Genomic DNA, 20,757 nt, shown 5'->3' on the forward strand with positions numbered 1-20,757 from the left:
TATATATGAAAAAAAGATTTTTAAAAAAGATTTTGAAATGAAAGTTTGCTAATCTTTTTGTGAGTTTTTGCTGCTATTATTTTGTTTTTGTTAGTGTTAGTGTTTTGGGGTTATTTACTTTGATTGTGACTGATGATCATGAGAGGCAGTTTTGGATGAACAGCTGAGGCTGCAGTTTTTCAAGTTGAGTTAATTGGTCAGCAGTTACTTCAGAGCACCTAGTGACAGGTTTAGTCTGTCCCTTAGATAAGATTTGTTCATACTGTTCATCCAGAAAGTCTTATCTTTATAGCACCTCTAGAGTCAAATCAACCTATGCTGGCAGAACCTTTTTTGGCTATGTATCTACAGCTCCATGAGTCTCTTACAGGTAGGGAAGCATTTCCAAAGAATACAAGTTAACCAATATTTTTATTGTGTCAGTTATTTCTAATGGTCTAATTATAAATGCTAGTACAGCTATTGCCTAAATGTTTATTCCACAGCATATGATTTATGTCAATATGTTTCTAAAAATTGAAACAAACAGTTTTCATTTGACTCCACTTGAAGTATTTGCTACGCCACTGGAAATTACGTATCAATTGTCCTATTTATCTAGCAGATATTACTACACTGGTTAAATATTTTTCAGCTGGTAACTGTTCTGTTTGGATGGACCACAGATACATTTACTTAAATCAATTGGTTTACATGTACTTGCCAATTACAGTAATCACACGGTGGATGTATTTATCTACAAATTGTAGGTCAGCTCCTATAAGTGTAAGTGAGGAACATTGGCTTTTTCTGCTTTACTGGCTTTATCTTTAATCACACTTACAGAGAGTCCTTAATGGGTTGTGAGATCCAATAATTGAGGTGGTAAGGTTAATGGAGCGTCTTGTTATGCTGCACGTTTTTGTTGCAAATAATTTTATATATTAAATGCATGAAATCTTTACCGCAGGAGAGTGAGCCAAGACTTTGAGTAGCAAACAAAGGTGGGTCCAGCTCATGGCTGTTCAGCAAAATGAAGAAGTCTAGGAACAAAGAGTAGCTGCCTTTAGAGAACGGCACAATGCTACTATATAAAAATATGAAATACTACTATATGAAAAATATGTAAAATCTGCACTTGTGATTATCTTAACTCATCCTATAAAACAGGAGATTTCGGTGCAGAAATATAGTACAGAGAATTTTTCTATAGAGAATAAGAACTGTTGTCCAGACCACTCCCCATCAGGATAGTTTCTGAAATAGTTCTGGCTAAGTGGTCTGTTTGGTACGGACATAAGCTTATTTTCTTTCTTTTCGACATTCACCATCTGCGTGAATTTATGCTGCAGGAATCACTCACAAGCTTGGTTACCTGCTGTGACCCTGCCTGTGTCTTTTGGTGACCTTCTGTCTCTCTCAGAAGATGTTTTCAGTAGTGATACCGAGAATCTCCTGTGTCAGGAGCAGTTCTTACAATGGATCAAATAGGGCACTGCAGGAAAGAGGTGCATAATCCTCAGGACATGCAGTATTCTTCATTATCTCTTGTAGGAAAATTCTGCCAGCTAAAGGGATCATAGTTGTCTTCCGCGCAGCACCCAAGCAAAGGCTGGGCTTCCCTCCCTGCCACCTCTTACCTGCTTATTGGGCCAGTAAAGCACTTGATTTATACCCAGAATTTACTCACTGCAATGCTTAGAGAATTGAAGAAAAATGCTTTTCAAAAAGCAAGATGTACTGTGCTTTTGTACAGTACTGATTGTCAATAAAGTGCAATTTAGCTAAAACAAAAGTAGTGATTGTCAATAAAGTGTGATTTAGCTAAAACAAAAGTAGTGATTGTCAATGAAGTATAATTTAGCTAAAACAAGAGGCAGATTTCTGTCAAAGTTCCCATGCGGAGGCAGGAGAAGGGATCCACGTTATGAAATGTTATGAAAGCTACAGTTTGCTTTTTTTGAATGCGTACGTTTTCAACGAGAATGACAACATGAACAGTAGCCATTTGCAAAGTTGTTATCAGCTGAAAGTCACATGAAAGTACAATAGCCAAAAATGCTGCTGCTAACGTGCTTCTACCTTGTATGTGCTTCTACAGACACTGAAATCTAGGCAGCAGATGTGTTAAAAGGGTTGCCACAGAAACCCTCCGTGTGTATTCGGCACCTTTCTTAGTCATTTGGACATACAATAGACTGAAACGTGTCTTTTAACAGTCAAATCATCCATCCCCAGGATGTGAGCAATTTCATGTGATATGATGAAGCTTATTCTAAAAAATAAAGAAGGAACTAAATGTAGCATGTAATCATTTAGATCAGAATTGGAGGAAAAATGGTCCTGTTCAATGAAATGTACCAGAAACATTTAGGATATCAGAATATAACTTTCAGGGCTGTTAAACAGAGAGAGAGGACTGATACAAATTCTCTCATTTTTTATTAGAATTGTTTAATATCTGGCAACCTCCAGGGTGCTCGTTTCTGTTTTACTGAAGTGGTGTATATGGAGCAAGGAAAGTAACATATTTGGGGTTTGATGCAACTCCTGGAGTTAGCCCAAACCCAAGAGTGTGCAAAAAAACTGTTCAGTCTTACTGAAAGCTGCTTAGCAGCTTAAAATGATAAAAAGTCCTTAACACAATTTAAGAACTTAAACCACTTAAAATGTTAGAAGCAGTTTGTGAGTTGGAAGGGTGTTTGTTAGGGTAGAAGAGGCATCCCTGCTGAGCTGCAGCTTTGGGGATGTAGCTGGCAGCCTCACGTGATGCCTCCAGGTAAAGGGGCTCCTTGGGAAACCAAACTCAGAAAGCCTGAAGGTGATGTGATGGGGAGGATGGTAGAGTGGATGGGAGGCTTTAGTTTGATCTCAGCTAAAGTTAATTGGTAGTTCATATGAGAAGCATCTGAAATAAATCTTATATGATGTTATGCATTTATGAGACATAAATATATATATATATCATAATTTGAGATACAGTTTAGCCCGTGCTGCCACTCTGTACCTGTACAGAAAAGTGAGATGTGAGGACAAAGGAAGGGGACACAGGAGCAAACATTGGTGGCTGAAAGTAGAAATCTGACATGATTCTGCTTCAAATGTTTGAAACTTGGCCTGGTTCTCAGTGACACAGGCAGTGATTTACACCTTTCTGTGCTGAAAAGGCTGTAAAACAGGAGTGAATTACATTCAGTACAATTTGAAAATAAATGATGCATTCACAGTCACTCAAGTTGAGGCCCATTTACACTTCCAGGGTGGTATGATGGGTAAATGAAAGTTAGACCTCTGTGTGAATGAAAAATGTCTGTTTTACCAGAGGCTGTGAAGAAAAGGAAAGAGAGAGAGGGACTTGGTGGAAATTGGAACCAAGGCTTTTATTTGTTTGTTTTAAAAAGTCTCTTATTGATTTGGAGTCAGGTGGAGTATTGGTATAACTTCCAACTAATTCCACTGAGTTCTGTGAAGTGGTGCCAAGGTGGCTGACAGTTTATATTCACAACCTTAGCTTTTCCTGCACTGGGGTATGTCTGCAATGGTCTCCCTTTCTGTGCAAACTTGGGATCATAATATTTAACGTGGATATTATCTATCCAGAAAGTCTTTATTAAAGTAAAAACAAAACAAAAAAGCAACTCAGGTATGACTAAGTTCGCATGATCTCAATTGAATTCAGTTAATTCTTTGGTTTCCCTTTATGATGAAAGCAAGAGATACTCAAGTATTGCCTAGTATTGATAAATGCTTTCTGATTGAGGACAGAAATAAATCAATTAATTAAATTTCAGTAGCGTGCTGTGTTTCACTAATATCTCAATGTTGCTTGAATTTCAGAACATTTCAGGATCTGTCTAAACAAATGGATATATCTTATGGTACAGTTAGAGATTCAGCAGTGTATGAATACTTTAAAGCAAAAGGAACAAACCCTCTGGAGCAGGATAACACATTTGCTGAACTGTGGAGGACAATAAGTAAGAATAATGGGGCAGATAATTGTGTATCGAACCCTTCTGAAGGCATCAGGAAGGTAAGACTGGATTACAGTGCTCTTTATTTAATTTTTGTGCTGTATCAAATTAGTTTGCGTGGAGTTAATGTTGTTAAGTCACATGAATGCAATTACATTGTAACTTTAAACAAAAATATCCTTATATAAAGTTCCTTTCAGTAACTCTGCCAGATAAAAGGCATCTTGTGAGGTCGTGATTTTGAATTAAAGTACTTCAGCTCTACCGGAATCTCCAGCATTTAAATCCTTTTTTGGAGCTGGCTGTAAAACTTATAGGTTTCTTGGCAGCTTTGACAATACCCACCTTCTATGATATTTTTTATTATTTAGATATTGACACTTGTCCTTTGCTCATTTTTATTTTTTTTTTCATTTGCTTTGGATTAAAGTAAGTATTGGTAACATGAGGAATGAATGAAAATCTACTAATGTTTCTTAGAACAGAACTTTCATGCCAAATTTCTTTGTTTATTCCAGACTTAATAAGCATGTACTCTTTCACATGTCGGAATGCTTTCACCTAATTTTTATTTCTCTCGGATTTTTTGATGAAACTGAGTATTGTTGTAATAATCAAGGTATATATTGATTGAGATTCTACAAACATGTGCTGACTTCTGTTATAAACAGCCCTGGTTGAGTTCAGGCCCAAACTTACTCTCTCGTAGTCTGCTGGTCTTCTCTGCTTTCCATCTTGTAGCTTAGCAAAAGCAGATAATAAATAACAGCAGACTGCATGTGTCCTGAAGTATATTGTGGCAGAAGGTGTGCAGAAGTAGCCAGTGAAATTTTAATGTGCTTTTCCTTTAGAGAAAAGTGTCCCATTTATTTTTTAATTGATTTTTTTTTTTTTAAACAAAGCAGAAAAACAGCTATTATTAAAGTTGTGATTGTTAGATCAGGATTATTCTGTTGTCAGTGAAACAATGATTTGGAATAAATTTATTACAGGTTCCTTATGCTTTTATAAATGAGAAATAAGAAAATGTTTGAAGCTTGGGATCTTTTTTCTTTGAATATTTGAAACAACTTCTAAGCTGTCAGAGAGGAAAAATCCAAAAAAATACTGTTTTTTACAACACCATAAGCATAGCATGGCTGAACATGTTAACACAAGCCATCCTATTTCCTGAATCAAAGTCGTTTGATATAAGATCTCCAATTGTTTGTGTGATTTCTGGATAAAATCTTTGTTTTTGGGAAGATACACTTTTGCCTTTTCCAGTACAGGAGTATTCTGTCAATAGTTTTGGCTCCTCCTGCATTTTCTCCCACCTTCCAGCTGAACATTTGGCTCAATTAAACTTTCTTCCTCTGTAGAAGGTAGAACCGTAGCTATAGAAAAGTCTGCAGTGGTTTGGTTTTCTTTGTTTTTTTTGTTTTGTTTTGTTTTGTTTTTTTAATTTGCTCATCACTTTATGCAAACGAAGCCTCTATTTCAAGACTTTCTAAGCAGAGACATAAATAGTGCCATTATGTTCTAATTTGTGTAGCATGACATTAAAAACAATATATAAATAAAACAGTTTACCATAGAAAAAAGCACAAAAATTTACCTTTTTTGTCTCGTTTGTTTTGTTACCATTCTTATGTCAGCAGTAAAGCTATAAATACTCTCTTTCCGTAAGCCTATTGCATGCTGCCATTTGTAGTAGCTAGATTTGCCTAAGCCTTAAATGTAACTGTGGACTGGCAGGCTGTTTGGACTACCAACTATGTTGTCTGTATGGAGCTGGCAGCTCTGTCTCTTGTAGGTAATGTTACATTTTTCATACTGAGTTTGATTTTAATATTGTAGGGTGATTTTTATATAACTCGATCGGCTCATTCCATTAACGTCAACAATAACTGAATTTACCTCAGCTCCCAAAGCTGACCAAGGCTGCTATTTAATTAGGCACGTAAATTGAGCTCGGTATTTAATAACATTGTCAACTAAACATTTGTGTTTATAGTTTAAATGTCATTCTTGCTAACTCATTGAGCTCCTTGAAAAAACAGACAAGTCGGCCATATCAAATATTTTGGCTAGACATTTTGTTTTCCTAAAGAAGAAATGGTATCAGCCAAGGAAATCAGACTTTTTATTTCTAAACAAGTGCTGCTGCATGAAGAAAGATGTACATGTACCTTAGAAATTCTTTATAGGAAAAGGAAAGTCTAAATTCTTCTAGCGCGTAAAGATACCTAGCACATTTTCTGAATGAGGACTTGCCTGATACAATGGAAAAAAAAACCTACTTCTCCTCTCATCTCGCTTCCCGTTTTCTTCAGACAGCATCAGAGTTCAACTGCAGTTAAGTAAGAAAAAAATAAAAGCCTCTTCAATGCAAAACAGGAGAGTACTGTTTACTCATGCAATAGGCAGGTATTTCCAGTCTTTGTCTCAATTCCATTTTCCTCTCTCCCTTTCCCAGACATGTTTCTTCTCCCATTGACTGACTAAAACCAAACAGACAATAATGGAAGAATGTCCTGAATGCCACAAAAGCTTTTGGTTGCCATGGAAGAGGTCACTTTCAGACATAGCACAGCCCTGTAGCCACAGTGACAATCTCCCATTGTCAAAGCACAGCTTTTGCAACACAAGTACGGCCACAGAGACAGCAGTAATGCACTGCGAAGTCACATAAGTGACAGAAAAACATTTCAGAGCTGTGGGGGCAAGTTGTTTTTGTTGTACTGCCATGGCAATTGAAGGTGGTCATTGCAGATGTAAAACATCCACCTATTCAGAAATGTCTCCGCGTAGAGTAAGAGGAAGTTGCCAGACAAACCACAAATCCACACAAAGTGCTATTTTGCCACTTGAGTTTTCTGGTACTGCGGAAGAGGACTGATTAATTCTGTTGTATAGAAAGTTTCCTTTTGGGTCAAGCTGCAGCCAGAATGTCCCAGAAGTGTGCTGTGCGTAGCTCTTGCCATGTTATCTCAGATTGACATTGATAGGGGAATTGCATATGTCCCTAATGTGTTTGCAGATATGAATAAGGTGTTCACATAATACCCCACAGCAATAATTTCTTGAGGTTAATTATTAGTTATCACAACATACCTAGTAACTTGCAGCATTTCTCAATGTGAGCAGCCATTCTTGCTTTGAAAGAACAAAATGATATGTGCCCTGTATACTCCCATGTATGTCACTATATATTTATATACACACACACATATATACGTACATATATACAAAGATACATGAGAGAATGAAATTGCTATTGTGGCTTTTTAAAAGTCTTCTTTTAATGGAGACAGTTTGTTCTTCTGTCTGGTCAATTTGGTGCCAAAATTCTTCTGAATTGGTTCTATTGGTTCTTTTCTTCCTGTATATTGCTTTTGATGCAACAATCAAAACAAAGTATAGTACAAAATGTGAATGTATCATTGATTTATGCAGTAGCACAGTACAAGTGCATTCCTTCCTTTTTTACTTCTTCAAAACATTTCTCTCCTTTAACAAACAATAAACATCAAATGAGATCTTTTCTTGTTGAACAGACACTTCATTTTCATTTTGAGATTACAAGTAATTTAAGAGTTCCGTGAAGAGGATTTTTTTTGAAATATTTTTTCCTGTGATTTACTGTCCACACTGGATTTTGCATTGTGAATTATTATGGCTCATCCATATATTTTCATGGATACTCATAAATTTCTTGATTTCTTGATCATGATCGGCCTCTGGAGTAAGAGCACATGCTTCCTTAAAGCCCAAATGTATTGCATCCTGTAATAGCTTCTAATTATATTAATTTTAAATAATTTCAGGATTAGTGAAGTGACAACTTTTTTCTTTATTAGAAATGTGCAGCTTCTCCTAAGGCACTTTTGAAATAGAAAATAAATGTTATCCAAGCATGTTTTTGAACTATTCTTCTAATAGCAATGTGAAGGTCACTCTTTGATATTTCTGTGTTACCAGCTATATAATGGGATCATCTACAGTGACACTCCATTTTGGCAATAGATTAATGACAAATGTAGCATTATTGCTACTTTTTTTTTTTTCCTAGTGTGGTAGCTTCTTCATAAGTTGCAGATGAATCACAGGTCTATCAGTGATAAATCAGAAGTTCAACTTTTTTTCAAGTATTTTTAGTTCTTACCAGATGTTCTTTGAAAATACATAACTTTACCAACAGTAAGACAAGACCCTTTGAAATATATTCTTCCATCTCCCTCTATGATGAAGAGTATCATAATGAGATTGGTTACTGCTTTTCAGAAGTATTACTGTTATCTTTATGGTCCCTCTTATTATACCAGGGAAACAATCTTCCTTGGTCTTTTCATTTTTGATGATTGCGAAGAAGACATTTTTAATGCATGTTTCTTTTTTCTTCTGAAATCTGTTTTCCTAAATCTCTTTGAGTGAAGATAAATCTGCTATCTTTGGTGTTAACTGCTACAGAAGTTCAACCTGGATGGAATAGATGACCACTTTGGCTGAGTTCCTGTGAAAGAGGTTTTTGAAACTTTTAACTGAGTTATTTCTGTTTTGTTCTGCAGTGTGCCTGCGTGCTGAAAGTCACAAAAAGGCCATAGCAAAGGAGCAAAATATGAAAGCCAATTAAAAGCCTAAGCTGTAGCTTACTGTTCTTTACTGTTCTGTGTTTCATTTCAATCATTCTTTCTTTCTCTATCTTACCTATTCTCAGCTGGTATTTACCACATTCCCTTTTACTATCTCTTTATCTATATTTTTTTTTTTTGCAGTGGTGTCTGATCCTAGAAAATTTGGGACCCAGAAACAAATAGTTCAAGCTTGAAATGGCTAGGCTGTGAATGCAAAAAGCATGAGGATATGGAGCATTAATGTACTGTGGTCACAAGGCAGTTGCACGGGTAGATACATCTGCGTAAGATGTCATTAAAAAAGCCTACATATGTTTCCTGCTTATACATTCCATGGGCTAGTGCACAGTGTCATCCATAGTTTAGCCTGTCTGCCTTCACCTAACTGCCACGACAGCTATTACAGGGATGTGAAGCATTCCAAATTTAGATAGGAACTTACTGTTTAGTCATAAGGAAACTTTCTGTGCAACGAACATGCTAATAGTATGAGATTGCTACTCTTAAGAAAAGAATAATCTGCAAGAGGAAGAGATTTTGAAAGAGAAGAATCTTCCCAGAGGAAAAAGGAATCTTTGGGAAGTCAGTTTTTGACAATTAGAGAGGGGAAACAGTTCCACGTTCAGTATTTTTGGAAGTTAAGAATACACATAATTAAGAGTTTAAAACTCAGATTCCTGTTTATGTTGAAATGTACAGTCTGTCAGAAAAATACTGCTCAGTGGATGCCACTGGGTAGAATTGTTTGTCATAAAAACACTAAATTGATACAGAGAGACTCAGTAAACTTTTCATTGACCACTTGTATTCATAGGATATAACTTAGGACAGCAGTGTTGCAAATACAAGAGAAGTAGACCTTGTCAAAAGATCTACTGTCTAACCTTGAAACTCAGCGTAGAGAGCTCTTCTACATAAAATGAAGTGCAGAAAACTAGGGCTTGAATGGTAGAATCAATAATGTGATTTTCTCTAGACATTGCCTTATAATTGAAATCGAATATTTGAGGAAGGCTGTGTTCCTCAAATATTACTAAGAAAAAGATGAGAAATGTAGGACGTGTTGTCGATGTTCTTCTTTTGTAAACAGTTAATTTGAAAAGATGATTTATGGAACAATTCTGAAACAACTAGAAGATCCAGCTATTAAAAAAAAGAAAAAAAAACAAAAACAAACAAACAAAAAACAGAAACCAACAAGAAATCAAACACATTTTAGCACTGTGATATAGGTGAATTCTTCTCTGGGTCTTCTTTCGTGTGTGTACATCAGGCAAGCTTTTGTTCTCTAGTAACAACAGATTTTGAACAAATTCTGTATAGGGTAAAAAAATGTTGTTGTCTTTAGTCCCGTAACTGTGGCTTTTAACACAGTAGGACTTGGACACAGTCATAGATAGCTAGAGCCTGTGTACTGTTTACTATAGGGTAAAACCTGAGATGTGCAGCCAGGAGCACTAGTGGGAGGAATGCCCATTGTCCCTGAGCAGGTTGGCGGTCTCACAGGTGTGGAAACATAAAATGAGAATTGTTAAGGTCCATCAGAGGAAGAGCAGGGGGCAAGATGCAGAGCTTGCTGCCAACAACGTGGTTATTTCCAGGTACACAACCATTCAGAAAGTACCTTTGAGAAACACATTTTAGGCTTCCAAGAGTGCAGGTTACCATCTGAATATAAGCTAAATACCCTGAGGAATCTCTTTCCTTGCCATTTTTTTAATGCGTCTTTGTGTTGATAGATTTGAAGCCTTTTCTGACTGTCACATACAGTAAGCAGTGATTTATTTGTTGACTCCTCCTTTCCATCACCAGTACTAGTCAGGTAGATGGCCAGGGGAACTGCAGTACAGATGTGGAACCCATGCAGTACCATTTGAGAGAAATTTTTTTGTGACCAAGCTTGTTTAATTAGTCATATTAGTTAAACCAATATATAGTTTAACAGTAGGATCTTGTGGCTCCTATTTGTATCCTGTAATTCCTATGCCGTGTTTTAGCTTTAAATGATTGTTTTGAGCTAGAGTAGCAATAGCTGTCTGAAGCAACATACGTTAGTTACTGTTACTCTGAACTGACTGAGAGGTAGCAGGAGAGAAAGAGGAGCTTGGCTGGCCAAACCCACAATTCTGGTATACATTTAAAAAATCTATTTTCAAAGTGATCAGTACAGGATCATTTGAATCTTACCAGAATCAAAGGCTATAATGTATTGTTACTCTGGTGTAGTTCAGAAGAAAAAGAATTTGGGGGTCTTTGATTGCATTGATGCAGACAATGTAAAAGAGAAAAGGAGGTGAATTGTGGCAAGTAATTTACAGAAAATCCAAAAGCATACTTTTCAGTTTTATTTCCCTCGATTCTATCCGTTACAAGATAATTCACCCATCTGATTTATTATCATGTTTAAGCAACTGTCAAGGACTTCAGAAAGCTATGATTTATACTAAAGCATGGTGAAATTAACTTAGTTGCTCAACTGAGGAAATTAATTTAGTGAGCCTTATAGGCTTACAGGTCAATTCTTTAACTGAGATTACACAAAATGGAAAATATATGGAATAACGTCAGCACCGCAGCCATTGGCAAAGAAAGTTTAATGATTCAGTTTCCAGACTTCAGCTTCCTATCTTGCTTTGTTTTGACCTAAAGAAATCAGCCAAAGGTGGGCCTTCGTCATTTATTTTGGTTTTTGTTTCTTAAAAAGAAAAAAAAAATGTCTTGGAAATCTGCAGTCATGATTATTCATTTATTTGCCTTAGCTGTTCCCATCCATCTGTTCTTCTTTTGTGCTCTGTATATTCGCTAGGGACTAAAAATCTTAAATACTTAAATTTATTGGGAAACCGATGATTACTTTAAACAAACAAAATGATCACTTTTTTTCCTTACTGAATTTCTATCCAGACATTTTTCTTACATCTTATGTTAAGTAAGGTGATTTACATTCATCATATGTGCTGCATGCAGACATTGGCTAGAATGCCAATTAAGGCTGACATTTAAGGACATCTGCATGAACATGTGCTAAAATAGAACAATATTTGTCCCAAAACTGAGCTGACAAGAGATGCTGGTGATTATTCTTGTCTGTGGGAAAAAAAAAAAAAGAAGAAGAAGAAAAAAAAAGGGAACTCTTTTTAAGCTTTGAGTGTGATTTTTTTGTTACAGGAGTAACAAAGCTCTTGGAGGGCACTTCTTTCACTTACACATTTACTTGAGGGAATCTGTAAAGTTTCCATTTTGGTGACTGCAATGATTAGGAAACACCACTTAGTGCTCATCCTGTACCTGTCTAGTTACATAAATGTATGGAGCTGGTTCCACTCCTGCTAATCCATGTCTCCTACAAAACATACATCAAATTTCATCAGTTAAGGCAATGGCTTTGATTTATAATTAATTACCTGTTATGTAAGCCTTGCCTAAACTTACAGTAGGCTATGTCATCCTATGCTCTCTCTCTATTAAAAATGGAAGACATTTTAGAGAGGTTTGAAGTAAATGATGTACTGCTGGGAAAAGCATAGATGAGGTAATGTTGGGGGGGAAGACTGTTAAAAATGTAGTAAGATGCTGGTGGTCTACAGATGTGACCCGGTGAAGTACCAGCATCGGGCTTTTTATTTTTGCTTGTTGTTTTTTTTTTCCTCCTAGCTAAAAATGTGGTTTAGTTTAGATTTTGTTGTGTTTGTGTTGTATTTACAGGCAAAGAAAGGAAATTATGCATTCCTGTGGGATGTGACAGTGGTGGAATATGCTGCGCTGACAGATGATGAATGCTCTGTGACAGTCATTGGTAACAGCATCAGCAGCAAAGGATATGGAATTGCACTCCAGCACGGAAGCCCCTACAGAGATCTTTTCTCCCAGAGGTAAACCAAAACAAAGTTCATTTTGTAGGATTCTTCTCTGCAACCAGCATGGCATCCCATTGATGGTTCACTTCAATTTTGACAATGACAATTTGCTGAATAAATTTAATTCTCTCCCTACAGTGACAGCAGAAAGGTTGTGAGTTCAGTCTTCAACAAAGCTGCTACTTCTGCTCTGTGTACTGCTGTTTAGGGAGGAGGGACTGGAGATGGTGTGTGGCTTCACATCTCTGAGCAGCACTGGCTCTGGCAGAAAAAGGACTAGAGTCCCCAGAGCTCTGTATGAGCTAGGGGAGAGATCAAAGAGAGATTTCTGATTTATATGTTTTTCAGGCTATGAAACAATGTGTTCTTCCATACAGCAAGCAAGCAATAATGTCCCAGTTTATCCTTTAGGGTGGAGAGACATGCTGAATCTCACAATAGTACAGGAAAACAAGAATTGTTGATTATTGCATGGCATTACTACAGTATCTGTGGCCATTTGGTGGTCTATGAGCTATGAGCATCTTTTTCATGTCAGCGTGTACACTGAATGGAAGACGTGCAGGTGGGCAGGCAGGCATGCATGGCCCTAGCAGAAGGTGAGTGGGTGCACTGCTCCAGACAGGAAGCTGGAGCAGGATTTCCCCATCTCACTTGTTCTTTATAAGAGGGAGTAAAGCTCCAGCTGCATAACCAAAGAGAAAGGGTTGGTAGTAAACAGCAAAACTAGTTATCAAACCAAATCCAAAATCAATCATTCTTGGAGAGAAAGGACACTTCACAAGAAGCAAAACAATGATTAATTAGCAACTGTTAACAAAGTAATTCAAGCATGAAGTAACAGCATTGAAGTAAAATCCTTTTGAATAAACTGCATTCGCTGAACTAAATGAGTTGGTCGCTCCTTAAGCACATTTGTATGAAGTGGTGCACAAATAGTAGCATGTTTAGTCTCCCGTGATTTTAAAATTACTGTGGGAGAGCAGTAGTGAAATGGGCTGCATATTTCACTAGTGGGACCAGCTGCTGCAGCTGAATGTAGCCAGACCAGCCATGACTAACTGTGGAATATGGTGATTTCCCTTGGGAATGCTTCTTCCTTTGCAGTGAAATTTCTGACTGTCATCCTTCGTCTAAAGTTACTCACTGAAATTTGCCTGCTGTTGTGAGCAGAATGAGTTTCAGATTAATACTGCATGGGGATGGGGGCTTGCAAGATGGAGTTTTGTATTGTGAGACAATTCGTGTAAGAGGAAAAGAGTGCAAAACATGTGGAAAAAGACGTAATTGAATGTAATACTTGTGTATGTTTTTAAATTTCTGCAGGATCTTAGAGTTGCAAGAAAGTGGAGATTTGGATGTTCTTAAACAAAAATGGTGGCCACGGATGGGACGTTGTGACCTGAATAGCCACACAAATGCACAGACAGATGGGAAGGCTCTCAAGCTGCACAGTTTTGCAGGCGTTTTCTGCATATTAGCAATAGGCCTTCTTCTTGCCTGCTTGGTGGCAGCATTGGAGTTGTGGTGGAACAGCAACCGTTGTCATCAAGAAACACCGAAAGAGGTCCATAACTTTTATTCTTATCACAATTAGAAAACAAGTAGAAAACACAAAAAAGAGAGCAAGTGGAAGGTGGGATTTTAGGTGCTCTCATACAATAAATTTGATTTATCTTGATTCGCCATACTAAGCTTTGCATATAACTTTTCGGGTGGTTGTTTCTAAACAAACAAACAAAAAACCACAGTATGTCATTTGTGCACATGGAAGGTGCCAAACTGACAGCCCTGGAGACTAAAGTCCTCTATTTATTTATAGAGCAGGTACAGCATGGGCAGCAGCAGTGCAAACTTCCCCACATTGCCCCACCAATGTGCCTCAACCCTGACCTGGAGAGACCACCTTTAGGGGTAAGAGAGTAGTTCAGAAACATGCCCTCGGCCTCTCTGCTGTGACAGGGAGGCCAGCCATGGGCACCTGGTTGTGCCAACTGTGGTGACATTTTCTCTGATCTAAGACCCCATCTACTGGCTGTGAGAACCATGTCCATCTTGCACAGGCTAGGCAGCTGCCAGCAGCTAGTGGTTGTTTTCCTTCATGGCTGACTTAGGCTGAGTTTGATGAAGTACATGAGCAATTAAAAAGAAACCATCTACTTATTACTGAATAAGCCATACTGCCATGACACTGTTTAAATGCTTCTTTTCTTTTGAAACCAGTTTTATTTCTAAACCTAGGGACTTCTGACTGAACTGAATTTCATGTGACATTTTACTTAGGAACATACATCTGAGAATGTCTTGTTTTTGAAATGTTTTGCCACAGTAGGAACAGTTAGCAATGCTATGATAGAATAATCAGTCCATAGCCAAATCTGTCTTGCATGAAACCTGTATTTGTTTACATAGCTTAAATGTTTAACAAACTAACCTCTTGTAATTTTTGAAGCAGAAGCACTTGTAGGTGCTTTCATCTTGGAACAGATGTTTGTTACAAGCAAATAATAGCAGCGAGCTGCACTACAGCTGGAAAATAGTATATAGCCCATCAATTACAATCTGTGTTTCTCAGATTGCCAGAAGTATTACAATAATTGACATACACATCACCTGTAAGCAATTCTGCCAAATGGGATCTGATGATATATGTTGCAGTATGCGATGCTGTGAAATATTTATCAGTAAGATTCCATTTCTCTGAGTCCCTGCTTCTCCCATTTGAACTCATCCATCAAGTGTCAGTGATAAACATCTGTATCGTGTTTGAGGGACAAAGCTGCAAAGTCACTTGCCTGTGGCTCTGCAGTGTATAATAGCAAAAGACAGATTTTGGTTAAAAGGAGGCATGTACAGAGTGGAGACAACACAGCACTCCAAAAGCAGCCAGAGAGAGCACAAGTAGACAGTCTTGCATGGAAACCAGCTTTTGTCTGAATGTAAACACATATTTAATTGTTCTTTGGTTAAATAATGTGGTATTTTGCCCTTCTGCCTTGTAGAATTCAGTCCGTGTAAGTGTAATTAAGGCCTAAATCATAGCAGTAGACAGTTCTGTTCCCACTGTGAAAGGCTGGCAAGGAAGGGGCAAGGAGACTGACGGGTCCTAATATTACATACAGAGGATTTGTCTTGCCATACTTTGGAGCACCTTCCTCTCTCTGCACTCAGTGGCTCACCTTTGTGCATTTTTCTGGTGTGAGATGAGTATGAGCCCCAAAGGTAGGGTGACAGAATCAGTCACTTTTATTGCAAGGCCTTGTAAATACTTAATTTCCATTGCTGGGAAGGATCTGACTTCCTGACTTTAAATATCTCCTCTATGCTTGTCTCCTTCATTTCTCTTTTTTACCTGTTACAGAGATTACTACAGATCCCTGTCTTTACTGTCTTTTCTTCCCTTCCTATTCCCCTCCTCCTTCCCCTTCCCTCCAGAGTGCTCTAGATTAAGGTGCTCCTCACATCCTCTTTGACAGTTTTCATGATGAACAATAAAATACTTTCAAGATTCCATCTTTCAAAGTATACTGCAGTTACGGGTATGGTAAAGCTGCACTCAGGACTATCACCTGTGTGTGGGAATGAGCATAGCAGGTGTAGGTTAAGCAGTACAAACTGAAGTCAGGCATAACATGCATGAACAGGCTCAGAAAAGATTGGTCTTTGTGGGTGCTGCTGAGAGAGGGAACAGCCAGTGGGATTCCTGGAACAAGTAGGTGTTAGAGCTGAAAGAGAAAGTGAGTGTTCCAGAAGAAGGGCACCAGGGATGAGGGCTCACAGATGTGACAAGGCAGAGGAGGAAAACCTAAGAATGCCATAAGGTTGTACAGCACAAGGGGTTCTGAAAGAGGGCAACTGGGTGCAGTGAAGTGCAGGAGGCCAAAAGAATCTCTGGAAAAGGTCAGGGGAGCTGGAGAGAAGAGTGAGCATAAAATATGCTTGGATAAAGTAGTGGAAGAATGTCACAAGCACTTCTCAGTAGATTAGTTAATAGAGATATTTATGTACTAGTGAGGAGGGGCTAAAGGGAGGTTACTGATGACTACAGTAATCATGGTAGAAGCCACAGTTTAGAAGAGACAGTGGCGTGCAAATTACTTGAGGGTTTTCAATGTATGTAAGGGAACCAAGTTTCAAAATTTCGGAAAGGATTGAATCCAAGGACCCCATGGACCCTCTGTTTGAGCCACACAAGTCAGGAGCAATAACTGAGCTGTGGGGACTGAAAGCAAAAAGAGGATTTGATTTCAAGGAGTTTATTTAGGGATCTCTTTTCTGTAACTACGTATTATCTAGCATTTCTGCAGCAATGGCCATAATAACAGAGCTGCAACATATATATCATATAAAAAACATTAAAGCCAGCATCTGATACTCCATCCAAGTCTTTAATTCAGTAACAGCTGCCAACTTAAGCCATTCTGCTGATTGCTATTTTTCTTCTGTTCTTTTTTTTTTTCTTCTTTTTTTCTTTTTTTTTTTCCAGAAGGCTTTGGAAAAACCTGAATATTGTGATATTACCTACAAATTTTGGGAATTAGATTTTCTTCTGACCATTTTTGTCTGTGCAGAGCCTGTGAGAGGTCACTGAAGGGGATGATTCCCTTGCGGCCAAATATTACACTTAGGCTTTGGTAGGCGCCTCATGCAGAAAAAGAACAACATTCTCTGCAATCACCATTAAAAGTAAAAAGAGGCAGCCTGGTTATTGTGACCCTTAAACTGTTAGGAACTTTGTAAATCAATTGCAGAAAAGTGGCTTCAGGATTGAATGAGGAGCTGATATAACTTGCTGAGCCCTTTTAGAAGTTCCTCTCTTTGGCTTGACCCGCTTGTTAGACTGGCATGCTAATCTGGTGTCAACTAGAAAAACAGAGAAGTATTGGGAAGATGAATTTGTGACCACTCTGACAGGTTTATGATAGGGTTGGGCAACTGCAGCTTGACAAAGAAAAAGAGAGCATTTTAGAGACTGTCATTTTTTTCCTTTGGGGGTTGATGTGAAGTCTGTAGCCACAAAAACCTGAACAGCATTCATTAGCATTGGAGAAATATTTTCAGCTGGTATTAAGGTGTCCTTGTATTTTTCTCTTCCCCTTTGTATTCCTTTGGCTTTTGTAGAGGTCATTCGGAACCAATCCACTGAGGTATTCAAGGACTTGGAGCTCTGTGTGATGTAAATCACAACTCTTAATTAAAATTAGTGTAAAAAATGTGGTGTTAACTATAAAACTAGGGGCACTATTTTTTGAACCCTGACACCATAACTTGAACTTTACAAATGTAGATATTCGTGTCAGAGACTTTATAGGAAGAGCTATGTCAGACAACTTCCAGTTGGAAATCCTTTTTTCCTTTTTTTTCTTTTTTTTCCTTTTTTTTTTCCTTTTTTCTCTTAAAAAAAAAAAAAAGCATCTCTCAAAATTAAGCAAATTATATATTTTCTACCCATAAAGTCAGTTCATTAGGATGAACTTCCAGGAAAGAAGGACTTCTTTATTTTCCCAGAACAATCAATTGCCTTTAGTTCCCAATTCTATCATGCAAGCAGTAGTGAAATTTCTTTCTTTAAGAGTCACACAGAATCACAGAATTTCAGGGTTTGGAAGGAATTCCTAGAGATCATTAAGTCCAACTCCCCAGATAGAGCAGGTTCCCTATAATAGGTCACACAGGTTGGCTACCAAATGATCTTTAAAGTTTCCAAAGAAGAAGATGCCACAACCTTCTGTGCAGCCTGATTCATCCTCACTGTGAAGTTCTTCTGCATATTTTTGTGGAACTTTGTATGCTCCAGTTTTTGGCCATTGCTTCTTGTCCTATTAGTACACACCACTCAAAAGAGTCTGGCTTTGTTCTTTTGACTCCTGTGCTTTAGGTATTTATAAACATTGATCAGATCCCATCTGTCATCTTTTCCCCAGGCTGAACAGACCAAGATCTCTCAGCCTTTCCTCACATGGGAGATGCTCCGGGCCCTTTATCATTTTTCTTGTCCATCGTAGGACTCTTTCTAAGAGAACCCTGTCTGTTTTGAACTGTTAAGCCCAGAACCAGACACGGTAGTTTAAATGTGGCTTCACCAGAGCAGAGTAGAGGGGAAGGATCACCTCCCTTGACCTGCTGGTCGTGCTCTTCTTAATGCACCCCGGGAAACCATTGGCCTTCTTGGCCACAAGGGCACACTGCTGACTCATGCCCGGGTCCTTTTCTAAAGATTTATTCTCTAAAAATCTTAATGTGATCATAATGCTTCCTTATCAATTCAACTTAACAAAAGAAAGATTAACTGCAACAACATCAGGAAAACTGTACAGCTGCAAGACCATCCCAGGTTCATCTATTTGGGCTCAAGTCTGTAGTGCATTAAAATTGAAAACGTATTTGGTGATGTTTAAACATTCTTATTATTTCTGCTTATGGGAAATTTACTTTTGGTCATCTTTCAAATTGGATTTTCTAGAGCTTATAATCAGCTTCTCCTAATTGCTACTAATGCCCAGCCATTCTACACTCACTGTGAAATTTAGTCAGCTCATACACTTATCTCTACACATTCAACTCTTGAATTGACAAAACGGCTACTCAGACTGCAGAACCGATACCTAATCTTTCAACTACGATCAGCTTCAGAGATTTGGGGAATTGTAAAAGGAAAAGTGAAAATTAATATTAATTTTGGAATCTTTGCACTTTTTGAATAGCTGAGCAATCCCATGAAATTACTGAAACCCAGTGGCATGAAATGTCAAACTTTTAATATTTATCTCCGTATTTCTATATCCTTTGGTCCCATGCTTTTATTTCATGATCTTTGTAAACTCTGATGTAATCTGGATCATTTAACTACCAAGGGCTTCATCACGTCATCGGATTCTTCATACCTTTTATTCCATGAAAATATTACTTTTGTGACTGAAAGACAGTTTTCAAATGTTCCTTGCTGTTAGGATCTGGTACAGCTGCTTCCTGCAATGGACTCAGCAGCATCCTTTGTGCTCCTTTGTGCTCCTTTGTGCTTTATCCACTATGTCTCATTGAAATCTACTCTACCCCTTCAGAGATCTCTTCAGAACTATTAAGATATCACTTCTTATTCATCCACATAACATACTCCAAATCAACAAAAATATAAAAGCAAAAGTTATATTATCATATTATTCATGGAAAGAAAAGTTGACTTTTTCACTTTTCACAAGTGTATTCACTAAAAAGCAAATTAATAGATCACCTTTTTTTTCAAGTAAAATCACTTAGAGATGTTATATGAGGTAATTGCTGGGAACTGATACTTGTTGCATCTTCTATGAAGGACGAGCTTGATTCACTTATTGTTATTATAGTCTTGATAGATGATTCTCAAGAAATTCTTGCTTTGGTTCTTTCTTATTTCTGATTAGTGTATGTTGTAAATCAGAAGTGTATTTTTTCCAGACTGTGCTGCTCCTAGCAATGTGTTTCAGCAACTGCACCCAACAAGTTCTTGATTTTGTAGTGCATGCAGATTATTTTTTTAACTGCAGAAGGGGATTTAGCATTGTTTTCCACATGCTGAGCTGTTACTAGCCCTTTCCCCATAACCTGTGTTTAGTTTATAATTCATTAACAATCACATTCTTTGCTTAGTTTGTGATTTCTTAATTTTCTGTTGCTTCTATTACTTCTGTATATACTCTGCAATATTTCCTAGCGCTGTATTATAGCAGGAGGTAGCAAAAATTACCCTGAAAATTACAACAAATACCAGCATTCAGGACAAAAGAAAGCAAGCCTGTATCTTTTGCCAAGGATGCCTTACATGATCTGCCTTAAGTTCCCCTTTTCCCATGTTTGATGATACACAAATTCCAGCCTACCTCAAAAATCCCTACTTCCAGCTTTAGCACTCTTAAGAGTTACCCACTAGGACTCTTCTCTGGCATTGGAAGAATATGAAACCCAGAGTACCTCAGAAATGGAAATGTGAGCAAACATATATGAGTCCAATGGATCAAAATTTGTCACTGCTAAGAACTGAGATCTGCACCATATTCACTTACCATTATTCCACAGCAACTAGGGCTTCTGTACCTTCAGCGTGGTGCCAGCAATGTTGGTTTGGATTATTAAAGTCTTATGCTTTCACCATTATTTTCACTATCCTCGTCTTCTCTGTCACTTCATTTACATCGTCTCTTTTGTGTTGTTATCTTTTTACCTGACAATTTGATTTCCCATGGGATGGTTCCTTTTGAGAGTGAAAGGAAACATGCGGCCATCAAACTGATGTTTTATTTTCTTCACTGCATGTCCTCTAAATTTTATCTCTTTTTTAAATTATTTTTTTCTGTA

General features: G+C 37.7%; 1 protein-coding gene across 2 annotated transcripts in view; it reads left to right on the plus strand.

Moving 5' to 3' along the window:
* Positions 1-3,820: 3,820 nt before the first annotated feature.
* LOC104911894 (glutamate receptor ionotropic, delta-1-like) overlaps positions 3,821-20,757 on the plus strand; it is a 28,347-nt gene continuing 11,410 nt past the window's right edge. Inside the window, exons 1-4 of one of the 2 annotated variants that reach the window (XM_019617473.1) lie at positions 3,821-4,012; positions 12,275-12,441; positions 13,753-13,993; positions 14,254-14,340. In XM_019617473.1, the coding sequence (XP_019473018.1) occupies positions 3,842-4,012; positions 12,275-12,441; positions 13,753-13,993; positions 14,254-14,340 (666 nt within the window). In that variant the 5' untranslated portion in view covers positions 3,821-3,841. The remainder of the gene's footprint in view (positions 4,013-12,274; positions 12,442-13,752; positions 13,994-14,253; positions 14,341-20,757) is intronic. The other variant, XM_010714215.2, reaches the window with a different exon arrangement.

This window comes from Meleagris gallopavo, chromosome 8 (assembly GCF_000146605.3).
Source record: "Meleagris gallopavo isolate NT-WF06-2002-E0010 breed Aviagen turkey brand Nicholas breeding stock chromosome 8, Turkey_5.1, whole genome shotgun sequence".
In the NCBI taxonomy this organism is placed as follows: Eukaryota; Metazoa; Chordata; class Aves; order Galliformes; family Phasianidae; genus Meleagris; species Meleagris gallopavo.